The sequence below is a fragment of the Accipiter gentilis genome, chromosome 17 (assembly GCF_929443795.1).
Source record: "Accipiter gentilis chromosome 17, bAccGen1.1, whole genome shotgun sequence".
NCBI classification, from domain to species: domain Eukaryota; kingdom Metazoa; phylum Chordata; class Aves; order Accipitriformes; family Accipitridae; genus Astur; species Astur gentilis.
Window position 1 is genome coordinate 9,448,281 of NC_064896.1, and position 15,675 is coordinate 9,463,955.

The 15,675-nt window shown below is 40.9% G+C and overlaps 1 protein-coding gene across 3 annotated transcripts in view; it reads right to left on the bottom strand.

Annotated features, from left to right (window-relative positions):
• LRP5 (LDL receptor related protein 5) overlaps positions 1-15,675 on the bottom strand; it is a 178,420-nt gene that overhangs the window by 119,154 nt on the left and 43,591 nt on the right. For 2 of the 3 annotated variants that reach the window (XM_049820573.1, XM_049820572.1), the window contains exons 3-4: positions 6,201-6,398; positions 1,658-1,854 (exon numbers count right to left, since the gene is read on the bottom strand). In XM_049820573.1, coding sequence (XP_049676530.1) covers positions 1,658-1,854; positions 6,201-6,398 — 395 coding nt within the window. Of the gene's footprint in view, positions 1-1,657; positions 1,855-3,843; positions 4,106-6,200; positions 6,399-15,675 lie in introns of those variants that run through there. The other variant, XM_049820574.1, reaches the window with a different exon arrangement.

Here is a 15,675-nt window from a genome sequence, read left to right on the forward strand (position 1 = left end):
GAGGATGGTGATGGTGGGGGGGTAACCAGTTCTATGAAAGAAAGCAAAACATAACAATTTGTACAATTCCTACATTTCAGTGGTGTTGTGTTGGAAGCATCTTTTGCTAGTGGAAAGCTTTCACAGCCAGACATACCCCTGAATCACCAGGAAATCCAGAGGAGCAACGTGTAAAGTCAGCAATCTTGAAAATGAAAAAAACAAACAAAACAAAAAAACAACCACAAAGTGGGAGGGGATGACGACAGGATGGGGACAGACACACGACAACTGCATGCACCTATCTCATTTACATGGGAAAAAAAGGGCCAGCAAGAGATGAAACTGTAACCATAAATAATTTTGGAGAATATTGCTAGCTATTAAAAAAAAAAAAAAAAAAAGAAATATTGCAAGTCGTGCAAGATGTCTCCAAAATCAATCCTAGTTTGAACAAGCATCTGAACTGCTTTAATATAAAACCAGAAAATTTGGCTTGTGTTGCTTCCACTGACAGTCAAAAAGAGGTAAAAAAGGGAGAGGAAGGAATCCAAGCCTGATCTTAATGAAGTCATTGGCATCTGAGCTACTTTCAGCATATGCTATTTCCCTACGTGCTGTATTTTCTTTGTGACTGGCCCAGAAATACTATGACCCAAGGCTGGGACATTCCCTGAGCTAAAAGCAATGACAAGAATTCAGCATAGACAAACTCTTATCTGGAGCTGTGAGATAAACTAGGGTGCTGTGCATACCTGACAACCTCAGTGAAAACGTGTTCCATCACCAAGACGATCTCCAAACTCCTTTTACTTACTTTCTAACCTGTTTACTGACATCCTATAAACTTTACTGGAATGACAATCGTTATCTTTGGGGAAGCAAACTTTACAATTGGTGTAAATAAAGAAGCCAATCCAAATGGCAAGAGTATCTCCCCTAGGCAAGAGATGATTTTTTCCCATAGCTACTCAATTATATACGTTTCCACGCCATTGCTTTTAAGTCCCATTCCCACAATCCTAAAAAACCCCTAGACCAACTGCCACATGGAATCACAGGCATATACAAAATACATGCAGCCTCATTCAACTCTCAATTCTCTACACCTGCCTTCCTTTGAAATAGGATCATATGTAAAGGAAAAAATAGAGGCACATATATGTTTTATTACAAAAGCTCAGAACTAAATCCCTTCCATACCAACGCATTCATAAACTATGTTACATATTGAAGATAAACATGATCAAGTCTAGACTGCAAAAACCAGACTTGCAAGTACCTGAACATTACATATTTTGTGGTAATTCTACTTACTAAAAAAAAAAAGTAATGGTAAACATTTTTTTCAGTTGTGTTTAAAATAATGGTGTTAAACACATGCCAGGTGAGTCTTTATCATTCTCATTCAGATATTCCAAATCAAAAGATGTCACTGAAGTACTCCACTGGATTTCGGATTTTGTTACCAACTGGAACGACAACTAAGCTCATACCAATTCAGGCTGGAATTTTCAAAGAAAGGTACAGGATTTGGGTACTTATACCTTTAGCAACAAATCTCCTGACAAGTGTTCACAACCCTACAACTTCACACTAAACCATTTTTATGATTAACGTTTTTCCTGATCGATAAGTAACAGTCATGCAAAAAGTTTCAGGGAAAAGTAAAACATACAGTATGGCTGCCGGTCTGGACTTAAGACCTGGATGTCCATCGGTGAATATAGGGAGGACAATATTTCTCTCCTTTTCTCTCCCGTCCTTTTGTTACAGGCATGAATGGAGCGCGTTTGCCAGTCTGTCCAATACAAAGTGTCTCCAGACAACGTCAGTGCAAAGGGATGAGTAAGACTACCTTCAACAACCTTTTGCCTAGATGAAAGAAAGAGCAAGGATTAAAAATGCATTGCTTCCACTTGTTACCAGGCAGAAAAAAATCTGGTTTTGTAAAAACTTATATAGGAATTCATTCTTTTAATGAATTCACTGGACTGAGAAATTCACCCGGTGGTAAAAGTGATAATCAGACTGAAGAATGTAAAGCAAGGCTTTCCCCCTTCATAGTGACACAGTATCTAATTCAGCTTCACACTGACCTCTGAAAGGCCACACTGAAGTTCCTTAAAAGGGTTGTGCAGATACCCAAACTCACTTGCCTTTTGGAGGAAACACAGGTCCAAAGAGGGCACCTCCAATCAAAGCATTACTCTTTTTGTCCCCCTATGCAATATATGACATCTTTGCCCAGGACTTGAGTTGCACTCAGTCCTTTCTTGTAGCAGGAAAAGGAAGAAATGACCCAAGAGTCTCTTTAAATTACTTCTCTTAACTTGATCAGCTGCAGAAACAAATGTATTTCAGATTACCTTTTCAAATGTAGAGCAAGGCTCAGTTATATTTTTTCTAAGACTAAATATTTATAATTAATATAAATCAGAAACATTTCAGATGTTTTTCAATGACCTCATTCAGCCACACCTCTTCTGGGGATGCATATATTTTCACATTGGTTATTAGCTGAACTGAAAGCCAGAAAACGCATGACATTTCCGACTGTCATGGTTAAACCCCAGCCAGCAACTAAGCACTACGCAGCCGCTTGTCCACTGCCCCCCCACCCAGTGGGACGAGGGAAAGAATCAGGAAAATTTAAAACTCATGGGTTTAGATAAAGACAGTTGAATAGGACAGAAAGGAAAAAGATAATAAGTGATAATAATAATAATAAAAACAAAAGAATTGAAATACACAAAACAAGTGATGCACAATGCAATTGCTCACTACTCACTGACTGACGTCCAGTTAGTCCCTCAGCAGCGATACGCCCCCAGTCCAGGCCAACTCCCCCCAGTTTATATACTAGATGTGACGTTGCATGGTATGGAATATCCCTTTGAACAGTTTGGGTCAGCTGTCCTGGCTGTGTCCCCTCTCAACTTCTTATGCCCCTCCAGCCTTCTTGCTGACTGGGCATGAGAAGCCGAAAAATCCTTGACTTTAGACTAAACACTACTTAGCAACAACTGAAAACACCAGTGTGTTACCAACATTCTTCTCATCCTAAATACAAAACACAGCACTATACCAGCTACTAGAAAGAATATTAACTCTATCCCAACATGTCTTCTAAACTCACGGGATCCCCAAATTTATACACGTTACAATACATTTGTATAAATTAGATTCAGTAGTTTGGGGGACATTTACTAAGCCAGTGAAAACATAATTAACAATTCCTCAGTCAAAACAATATGAACTCCATTTTCACAAAATTCATGCATTTTATGTGTGCACAAACATACACCTTCCAAACCAGTGTTCCAACACAGCAAACCAGCATTCAAAATTTTCTATCACACAGCTTTGAAAAAGCTGAAGTCTCAGCATCATCTTGAGGGAAAAAGGAACATTTTTCTTATACCTAGATTCACATCTGCATTTAAATTGTTACCATTGAAGAGATTACAGAAAAAAAAAAAAAAGAAAAGAAAACAAAAAAGAGCTAACATTTGGCATGGAAGGATTCCATTTCATTTTGAACAGCATAGGTACTGTTTGCGTTTCGGGGAGGGGGAAGGGCAGAATAGAAAAAGTACCCCCAAAATTCTTCATATGTATTCAGACATGGACAAGTTTAAAACAGACTGGCACATACAAACAAGTATCTACATACACATGTACAAAGGAGAAAATGTGGAAAAAAAAGAAAACAAAATTATTATTATTATTATCTCTAGAACAGAAAGAATAAAATTGAAACTGCTCTAAAATTTCTGTCTTTCAAGTTATCACTACTACTTCTCTCACCATAAAACATGACAGAATAGAAATACTGATTTCACTTTCTCTTCCCACTCTCACCGTTGCTGTCGCTTCTTTACTAGTAACAGCAGTGGCTGTATTCTAGTATCGTAGCAGCTGTTTTCCATTATATATTGCCCCTATTTCCATCATTCTTAGATATCAAGTCTCCCCTTCTCCTGTAATTACATCCCTTGACACAGTTCCAGCCGATGTGCTTGCAAACTGAAGCTTGCCAAGATGCAACAGGCAGATTGCTCCGGTAACATTAATCCACCATGCAGAATGCAAATTTCCTTTTTATTTGAATTCTGAAACGATTCTGAGACGGGAGGGGTAGAAGCATGTGAAACACCATAAGATTTCTTTATTGACAAGTCTGGGTGAAACTTATTTTGCTCTATATTTAAGGAACAGAAGCAACCGCCAAAGTTATCAACTAGTTTGAACCATTATTGAAGTCTACCTTGACACCAGAACCTAAGAGTCCCAACTTCACAGACATCTGTTTCAACATTGATCAGTGGAAGAGAAAAAAGAATAAATAAAAATTTCATTTTAAAAGAGTTTAAATTAAGATCAATATTCATGGTATTTTATTAATATGCATAACATTTTAGGAAGGAAGTTTTATGATATGGCAACAATATAAAATATACACAGCTAAATGACATCAAGCTATTATATTGGACAACACCTAAAAGTCCACATGCAGTTAGACACAAGGAATTTCCAGAATGCAACCTGCACAGGCATATCCTGACCTCAAGTGTGCATTTACACCCTCCAGCAGCAACTGGACTCATTAACTCCACTAACCTCATTTATTCCAGTTGAGTAAAATATGTAAGAAGTGTACACCAGTGAGCTAATTTTTTTTTTTTTTTAATGCAAAATACATTAATTTTTCCTAACATACTGTTTCATTTATGGTTCAATGGAAAACTGCTTGGGAGGTGGGGCACATGCACTAATCTATCACAAAGTAATTTGGACAGATTGGTGGAATTAGTCTATTCAAAGGCTTGCTCCCTTTCAGGTGGCCTTTCTCTACCCTAAAATGAGTGAAATAAATTTTACTTACCAATTACAACTTAAAGTTTTTACACAGACAGGCAAGTAAAGTTTATACAATTTGTATGTGCATGATAACTGCAGAAACAGTCTGGAAACCTTACCCTCTGCCACTCTCCCAAATCAGAGATACATATTCACCTTGTATTGTATGAAAATCTCTCTTAGAATTTGAATTTTGAGAGAGCATTTTCTTTCTGTCTATGAACCTGCACCTAGCCTTTGAGTTACCACTCCCTTCCATAAAGGCCTCTTCCCTTGCCTATACTTCTGACTGTCAGTCAGCACTTGTCATGTACTACAATGCCACCATTATCTAGCTCTTACATAGCGCTCTCAATAAAACTTAAGAGTGTTTTGGAAAGGATGTCAATATTGTTATTCCTCTTTTAGGAGTGTGAAAATCAGGCACAGGATGCACCACAGTAAAAAAACTGGAAAACACCATGGAAAATGCAGTGGTTTTTTTGGGGGAAGGCATACTATTCTATTACACAGATATACATAAAACAAAACTCCTTCAACTTTTTACCAAGACAGAATGACTTCATAACACAGACATGTAAAATGTTATGAAATTATGAAAATGAAAACATCATTTTAAACTATCTGAAGACCAAAGCCAGACCAGAATGCAGAGACTTGCCTTGTCGGGCAGGACATTTCACTGGCAGATGACACTCGCCCTTCAGGACTAACACAACCTGCCCATTGAACACTGCATAGAATTCAAAGTGCAGTCTCAAAACACCTAGGTCTGCCCTGTCTGTGCCTACAAAAGCCAAAACTCAACAGCACACTTAGACAGCAGTCACCAACCAAAACTTCCATACTGTGCTTTCTATCAGGCTTTAGGAAAATCTGCTTCCTGCATGCTTGGCACCTGAAATAAGGTGAAGTTGGTTAATTTATAGGCATGCGACAAAAGACATGTTTGGATGGCGCCAAGGCCAAGTGTCTCTCAATGTGTATTTCCTGCTGAAAGAAAATACAGTAACAATACTGCAAAATCCCAGTCATTAGTTAAATGTTAGATTGCCTAGGGCCAATGATAAGCATCTCCAACTATTTTCAATATAAGCCTAAAAATGAAAAATCCTGTTGTACAAGAAGGCTATGAACAGTCTATAGTGAAATACTGATACAAATAGTCTTACTTTTAGAACCAGTTTTATAGTTTGTGAGTCTATTTTACTTTTTGCAAGGCTATTAGCAACTGCATTTAAAAAGAACACTAAGGTATTAGCATTATTCTAGATTACTGAAAAAAAAAGCCTCAGTTCAAAATAAATGCAGGAAGTGAGAAGTAACTTACACCATATTATTCTCTAAAGGAAACTTACCTAAAGGAACCATCCAGATTTGCCCTATGAATGAAACTCAGTTTTGCATCAGCCCAATAAAGTTTCTGCTCATCAAGATCTATTGTGAGTCCATTTGGCCAATAAATATCTGAATCGACAATTATTTTTCGTGTGCTGCTGTCCATTCCTGCCCGTTCTATTCTAGGTGTTTCACCCCAGTCAGTCCAATACATGTATCTGAAAAAGAAAGCAGAGGTGCACAGAAATTAAATCACAATAAATGCTGGTTAGCTTTAGGAACAGAAGGGATGGCAGCTCTTTGCAAAGCCTGTAAGTGTATATACATAGAACGGTGTATATACACAAATGTATATCCCCAAAACTTTAACATACTTATTAACATACTTGTTGACGTGAATCAAACCACAGTTTCAGAGGGTGCAAAAAAAGTCCTTCATGAAAGCATCTCTCACAAGCATTGCCTCTGCGTAATGTATTACCATTCTCTTTCAATGTTGGGCAGCACCTGATTGTTATAAGCATTTACAACCGAGTATCATCCTTGCATGGCCAGCTATTACACATTATTAACCTAAAACATATTCCGAAGCAACTAATTACCTATCCAAGCAGGCAATGACCATAGCCAAGCTTCCTTTTGCAAGTCTGTATACAGAAAAGAATAAAATAAATCAAGTGCCCTGAAATTTGTTTCTGTCAATAAATAAATCATGATTCCATGCAGACTTAGAATGACATTAGATTAAATTTTGGGGTGCTTTTTTTCCCCCTCCCATCCACGTCCCAGTTCTCCTGTCACCCTACCTATGGGCAATTTAAGTAGCCTGAATAGAGACACTAACAGCACTTACCAATTGGAAAGGACCAGATCAAAATGTGGCAAATCACGCAATGTCTGACTGAAAAGTTGAGACTGTACAGTTAGGAGAGAAATTGTCTGATCAGAAGAGGCCAGTCAGTTCCCAGCTGGCAAACATTACTCAGCATAATATATCCAGGTTGCAAATTTGGCATGCCAGGCGTGCAAACACAACACAGCTGACCCCTTCCACAGCTACCTCAGGCCAGTCAGAGAAACAATATTGCCAATACAGTCACTTCTGGCAGGGCCTGTGTCAGGAAGCCTTTGACCCGAGTGAGCCCTCAAACAAAATTAGGTGTCTGTGCACTGATTGGACTCTCCACCACTCCAGTTCATCGCGCTATAGTAGATCCACAATGGTGCCAGATGGGCATCAGCTGGGTAAATGCACCAAGCTACATCTAAGTCTTGCTACCACTGGAGCTCCAGAAAAGCACGGTAAAGAGGCATCTATTCAGTCTTGCAGAGCCCACGCTTAGCCAGACTTTTCATAACCTGGATTATCCCAGACCCTCAGATCCCCTGCAGAAGACAGCACTGTCTATGCAACCATGCTAGAAACCACAAAGGAAGTAAATGAATGTGCACTGTGAACACACATGGAGGAAAAAAGCTTCATGGTTTCTTTTATGAAAGAATGCCATCCACTTTGGGAACAAAGAGGGGACTACATTTGTAATTGCTGTCATGTTTCTCAGCAAGATGTTCTCCCCTTCGCAACAAAAGCTACTCCTGTAAACTGCAGTAGCTCTGTAGCTGCTTCATGTGCAGCTGGGGCCATCATTTCAGCCAAGGAGGAACAAGCAGCCGTACAGTTATCCCCAGCACACATCCCTCACAACTCATTTAGGCTTAAAATGCTAAGCTCTCCATGTACATACTGCACCCCGATTCAGCTGTACCTCCAGTTCCAGCACAGTCATAGCACCTATTAAGACCGTTCTGATCACAGCAGCATACCTAATCATTAGCATGTGTATCCTACTGAAGAGGGGAATATAGATAAAAATACAGATACACACAGACAGGTAGAAATGACTCACCTGTCTCACAATATACATACACTTGAGCATGGGAGGGTAAAACAAGGAATTTCTAGTTGAAATGGTAAAGCTTCCATTCAGATGAGTCCTCAGGCTTCTGAGACAGCTCACCTCAGCGTGGCTGCAGCAGACTCGTGTCCCCAGATGCCTTCCCCAAAACATCTCAACTCCAGCAGCCAGGGCAGAGTGACTGCTCCTGAAGAAGTGGCAGCAGTAGCTGAGCTGCCCCAGTTCATAGGACAACCTATGAATGTAAATTGCCACTCATTTTGGTTTTCCTCAACAAGTCAGGCTGTAATTTGTGGCAGCTCAAACTGTGTGGGGAAGCAGCTATTGAGAAACAATGGAAGCCAGAGAAAAGCAGACATAAAAGAAACTGTCTACACAAACAGCTGGCGAATCAGACTGTGGAACTGATCCGGCCAAATACTCTTTTTTGGTCAGGCCAAATCAGTTCTCTGATCTGGCTCACCTGCACAACCTTGAAGTATTCAAAGGTGTTTTGGGTTTGTGTGGCAAGGTCTTGGTAGTGGGGGCAGGGGCTACAGGGGTAGATCCTGTGAGAAGCTGCTAGAAGCTTCTCCAAGGCTGAGCCCATCAGTGACAGTGGTAGCACCTCTATGTTAAGAAGGGGAAACCTGCAGTGGAGGAGGGCAGTGGGATGTGAGAGAAAGCCCCGTGCAGACAGCAAGGTCAATGAAGAAGGAGGGGGAAGAGGTGAGCTGGAGGAGGGATGCCCCTGCAGCCCATGGGGAGAAAGCAGGCTGTCCCCCTGCAGCCCATGGAGGGGAGCGGGGGAGCAGACGCCCACCTGCAGCCTGGGGAGGAGCCCACACTGGGGCACAGGGATGCCCCCGAAGATGGCCGTGACTCCATGGGAAAACCTGTACTGGAGCAGCCTGTACCTGAAGAACTGCGGCCCATGGAAAGGACCCACACTAAAACAGCTCATGAAGAACTGCAGCCCATAGGAAGGACTCACACTGCGGAAGTTTGTGGAGAACTGTCTCCCGTGGGAGAGACCCCACACTGGAGCAGGGGATAAGCGAAGAGTCCTGCCCCTGAGGAGGAAGGAGCAGCAGAGACAACATGTGATGAACTGACCCCAACCCCCATTTCCCATGCCCCTGTGCCACTGGTGGGAGAAGGTGGACAAATCAGGGGTGGAGTTGAGCCCAGGAAGGAGGGAGGGGTGGGGGGAAGGTGTTATAAGATTTAGGGTTTACTTCTCATTATCCTTGCTTTGATTTGATTGGTAACAAATTAAATTGGGTTTCACCCCCCCAAATCCAGTCTGTTTTGCCCGTGATCATAACTGGTGAGTGATCCCTCCCTGTCCTTGTCTCGGCCCATAAGCTTTTTATATTTTTCTCCTCTACATCCCACAAGTGGGGAGGAGTGAGCAAGCAGCTTCATGGTGCTTTGTTACCAGCTGGGCTTAAACCATGACAAAAGGACACCTTAATCCACCTCTACAGGAATGAAGATGGACAAAAGATGGACTGTTGAATTAAGAAAAACCTGGCTATTAAAGTTGCCTTTGGTTTATATCATATGGCTATGACAGTCCCACACTTACTCATACATTGAAATGTATAAACGCAGACTAAAAAGGAGCTTAGACCAAAATCAAAAATCCCATGACAGTTATTTAAAAGCAAAACCAAAGGAGACAAAACTAGCTAAGTCCAATTAAACCTTAAAAGTAGGTTAAAATAAAAAGAATGAAAAAATATCCCCAAAATTACCCTTGAGCAAAATTCCTCTCCTCAAACCTCCCATTAAAATTGCAGCCTGCCCTGAAGCTCAGTGCATTCAGATGAAGCAAAGGAAAAAACAAGTCTGTAAGCCAAAGGGCCCTCACGGATTTTCTATATTAAAGGAGCTCCAGCTCAAGAGCCTCTCCCCCAAAAAAAACCTGTTGGCTATTTCCATAGGTGATGTGTGTTTATCCTTGGCCACGCAGACACTGTTGGACAAAAGTAGTACTTTCAACTTCACACATTAATTTGCCACAGGAAAATGAGATCCCTAGGTTTTAACTCATTAACAGGTACCAAGTTCAATCTTCACCAATGTCTGTGTCATTCAAAGGTCTAAAACTACACAGTATTAGCAAAGTAACTGTACCACAAAGGAAAGCTAGCAGGATGAAAATGCATTTAGACAGCATATAGAACAATCTGAATGCAGGCAGCGTTCTTTCAAAGCATTTCTCCCAGTTGGACTTTTTTAATGCAACATATAAAAGATTATTATTACGCTGTCACCACCTCATCCTGATTGTAGGGTGTCTCTGCAATCCTGTAAGTATCATAAAGCTGATCTTCCTGGTGAACTTTCCAGAATATATCGAGTCTCTGCATTAATCAAGCACCTACTGAAGTAATGGTTTCATTCCCCCCACAGGCTACAAAGCACCCTCGTGGTCCATCACAGGAAAGCATGCCAAGCAAGAGAATAGCAAAAGCAATTCTTGTCTCCATTTAACCTCCTCCCCTTTTCCAACAGGTTTCCACCCCTTCAGCAGGCAGCAGGTGCTGAGGTGCCATCAATTATAGGAAATCAGCTCTGGTTTGGGGGTCTCTGAATACATCAAGACCCTGAAGTGGGAGTTTGGATATCACTGTAAGAAGAGATCAGCTGTTCATGCAACAGGAGTGCAAGTCTCTGGTTTACATTTGCCTATTTAAAACCACATTGCTGCCAAATGGAGCAGTTCCTCCCCTGGTTCCTACCCCTGGTGCTGACATTAGCACCCTACATGAAAAAAACAAAAATAACTTTCAGTTACCTTAGCAAATGATCAGTCCAACCAATGGTTCCACAGCAGTGGTGCTTAAACAGAAGGAACAAATAAAGGCAGCGGCCACACAGCTGAAGCCACCTGTGAAACTTCCCCAGAGAAAGAGGCACTACTCATCAACTCCCCCTAGATAAGTCACTCACAAATTAGGGCCTTGGACCCTACAATTAGCCAGGGCTAATTAAAAAAAAAAAAAGAAAAGCCATTGTGAGCAAAATTCACTGCTAAGCAGCTATCACAAACCAATGCTCTTAAAAAACGCCGAACCAAACAGCACTAGAGAAGCACTGGACTAAAAGCAGCCCTGGGACAAACTCTCGGGTTACTTTATACAGTTCTTCAAGGAAGCTTAAGTGTCTTCTCCCTTACTGGGTTTTAACCTTTAATTCCAGACTTTCAAGGCAAAAAGGAAGGTGGGGCAGGGGGAGAAGAGATTAACATCTAATAATAATTTTGCAACAATTGCACCAATTCTGTCCCTAAACTGAATTGCACTTTGTTGCACCAAAGAAACCACCAGGAATGAAGCAGAGCAAAAGCCAAAGCTTCATCAGGGAGAAGATGTAAATTTATACTTCTTTCTGAACACACAACCACTAACAGTTTATCCAGTCTATCATCCAGTAGCCAGAAGTACCAGACTCAACAGAGTTTATAAAATTCAGTTACTGCTTTATTAGTAAGCACAGTAGCTGCAAGCTTTGCTACCAAGCTTTCTAGTCAGAAGGCAATTAAACAAATGCAGTTCAACTGCAGTCAGCAAGTCACTGGGTTTTGGCACATACTTAATTACCACATTGAATCAGGGCTTGAATAGTGCTTCAGTACTATCAGAAGAATGGGACGGAAAGCCACCTTGCAAAAATAATCAGATTTTAAAATTGGTAAACTGCACTCCAGCAGTCTTTTTTTTTTTTTTTTTTCTTTCCTCCTGCTTAACTCATTTTAACCAGGTGCGGGAGTAAAAACAGGATGAAGACCATACTTCCCCTCAGTTTTAAAGTTGCAGGTCATTTCTTATTTCCTGGCGCTTCACCTCTCTTGTCATCATTTTTGCAAAGGTTAGAAATCACGGCCATGCCCTCAAAGAGCAGCCAATCAGCCATTGGAGCTGGAAGGTATCACAGACATAATAAAAAGCAGCCAACACTGCCCAAACTCTTTTTCCACCTCCTGAAATGCAGTATGGTTGCCAAATCTTACATAACCTGCTTACACAAAAGGAGCCAGTTGTACAGATGATGTAAATCAGCAAAAACTCCTCCAATTTCAACAATGTTCTTGAACTTATATGAGCCCAGGGCACAAAACAGGAGTTTACAGGAAATTGCTACAAAGTTTAGATTCCTGCACATTTAAAACTTACTTCCCCCATCCCACCTTTAAAGTTACAAAAACTCAACTGTGAAATTAAATAGCACCAATTGTTTACAGAAGGGAAAAGAATGGCTATCTTGTAGAGCATTAAGCGGCAAATTACTTAAATTACCTCCTTGGTTTTTTTCAAGCACTGAACATTGAGACCTGGATGTTCTTGACAAAAAACATTACTGTCAAACCCCAAAATACACCACAGCAGGTAACCATCACAACTAATCACATTGTATTCAAAGACATGTATTTAAAGCAAAGCAAACAAAACCCCCAAGAACCACCCTTCTCCACTACAGTTTTCTTACAACGTGTTTTATTCTGACAAGTTTATTCTTTTAAAATATATACATTACACATATAAATAGTATGCTATTTGGCAACTGAGAACAAAGAGGAAAAACATAATTGCCTGTCAACTGACGGATGCTCAAATATCATTGCAATGAAGTGCTTGCAAAGAAAGATCACATCTTTCCCTGCTCACACATATGGAAGGGGGTAAGACACCCTAGTGATTTCTCAAAGGTAAATAAGCACGCACTCAAAACAGCTTCAATAGCTTCTTAAAAAGTCAGGATACATGACACCATGAAGCTGAAGAATCCTCGGAGAGAGGGACTCAAGAAGATTTCCAAACACATTAAGTTAGAGAAGGAGGGCAGCAGCAATGAGATACTTGCAACACTACTTGGGGAGGTTAGAAAGAGAATTTTCAACTTGGAATGCAGTATTCCTGCAAATATCTCTGATACATTGAGAAAAAGAAACTGCACTGGTAGGATTTCCGGGGGGGGGAGACTTGCACAAGCTTTGTGTGTTACGAACTTTCCCCTTTAAAAGAATGTCCAGCACATTCATATGCAAAAACTCTACAGAGAACAGAAAAACAGCCATAAGAAGATAAAATGAGCCTTCATAATTGCTCCTCATGGTCACTAGATAAGGTACAAGAGACAACGCAATATAACTTTTTCTTCCCAGACATTTCTGAGGAGACATGAAGCAATATTATATATAAAAAAATAATTTCATATTGAAAGCACTTCACAAGCAACTCAGCACTACACCACCACTCTAGGGTGGTCAGGGAAGTCGCAGAAAACAAGGTAGGGAAAGGACCTCATTGAGGTCACAAGCCCTGCACCAAAAAGGCTGCTTTTTCACAGAATCAGTGAATTCCTGAGGTTGGAAGGCACTTCTGGAGATCGCTGCAACCCCACCACTCAAAGCACGGTCAACCAGACCAGGTTACCCAGGACCTCATCCAGTCAGGTTTTGAGTATCTCTAAGGCTGGAGACTCCAAAACCTCTCCAGGCAACCTGTTCCAGTGATTCATCACCCTTTCAGTAGACAAGTATTTTCTTTCATTTAAGTGAAACTTCCTCTACTTCAGTTTGTGCCTATTGCCTCTAGTCCTTTCACTGGATACCACTGAGAAGAGTCTGGCTCTATCATCTTTACTCCTTCACATCACATATTTATACACAGTGATAAGATCCTCTGAGCCTTCTCTTTTCCAGGGTAAACAATCCCAACTCAATCAGCCCCACCTTCTATGGTGGATGGTCCAATCCCTTAATCATCTTTCTGGCCCTTTGTTAGGCTCACACCAACACATCCACATCTCTTGTGTGCTGAGGAACCCAGAACTGAACACAGTACTCCAGGGTGCATCACCAGCACTGAGTAGAGGGGGAAGGCTCACCTCCCTTGATCTGCTGGCAACACTCCTAATGAAGCCCAGGATGAGTTGGCTTTCTTTTGCAACAAGGGCATATTGCTGGCTCATATCCTGTTCATTGACCCCAGGTCCTCCTCTTTCAAAAAGTATGATTTATTTTAGGAAAGAGAAAAATAGTCCAAATATCACTACCTTCAACCCATTTTAAGACACACTGCAGCTACTCAAGAGTCAGGGGATCCTCCTACCAAAAGGTATAGAATGAACTATTAAACTCTCTCTCCATCAGCTTGTGAAACACCTCCCACCCTCTGCTGTTTACAGGTAGACTCAGTCATGACTTAACCTCTGACTTAACTACCTCTACCTAAAGTTAAGCCTAGATTTCTTCCTCTCTCCATAAGGAACACTGGATCAAAGCATATCAGGACAGTTCAAGAAATTATGTCTACACACTGTACTGACTTAATGGAGGACAGGGGTCCAGCAAACATATTGAACAACAGTAATTCAATTGTGCAAGTAAGGTGTTGGTTGCTCTCTTACCCACAGATCTCACAACTGCCCTTGAACATTTAGCTCAAGCCAATGCTTTTTATCTATTTCAGCATGCTGATGCAGTTTAACTCAATGTTTGGGAAAACAGTACACTCAACAGGCAATAATTTGTCAAGGCATGCAATCTAAGCATGTTCATTTGGATGCTTATAATTTTAAACACAATTTAACAAAACCCTATTTTAAGTACACATTCAACAGGTTATGTGGAAAAACTCTTACTTCAGCTTATACTACTGCTTAATTTTACATGAAAAAATTAGAAACATGTTTTGAGTTAAACCAAAGCCACCTGTTCATGACAAACAGAATGGTGCCAGTCCAGCCAGACCAACACGTCATATATGCCATGACTTCCACGCTGCCTCTGTGCAGCTATAAACTGCACCCATCATGCCCTCTAATCAAAGAGAATCCCAGATTCCACCATCTCTTTGGTCCCAAAGCTACATTCCTGACTTCACCTGAGAACCCAATGCAAGACACACTGGCACTGAGACAACCAAAGCCATCCTGTTCCCTTAAGAAATGCTGTAGAAATTAAAAAAGATAAGAATACCATAATTCTCAAACTACTTAAGAAGACTATATGCATACAGGGCAAAGAAGCCTCAGTCTCCAGGACTCAGGATATGAGGAATCACAGAACTTGTAGCAAAAAAAGAGTGCTAACAGGGGAGTGAGTTCAATGGGGTTATTAAGGAAGTCTACACATTTCTACCTCTTCCCCATGCAATTCCAGCTGGAGCCGGGGGGGGGGGCGGGGGGGGGGGGGGGGGCGGGGAACGACCAACACTTTTTTCTGCCATCTCTGAACAGGCAGCTCGGCTCTCAAATGAAACAAATGGTCTTTGAACAATTTATGCCCTTTAGTCATATGTATGAGCAGGAAAAGAGACTGATGAAACATTTATGGAAAGGCTGTCACCATCAAGGACATCCATCTGAAAATTAGAGTAAATAACACTTCCCACAAGAACTTCAAGTTTCACATGCATGAGACTATATGCAGCTATTTGGCCACACAACATATCAAAAACTTTCCAACTCCCAGAAATTACAGCCATACCAAGATACTGGATATGACTTGTAACCAATTTTATGGTTGAGTACTTTTCTTACATTCTAAGAAAACAACTGTGCTACTCATATTCATCCTCATTACAGT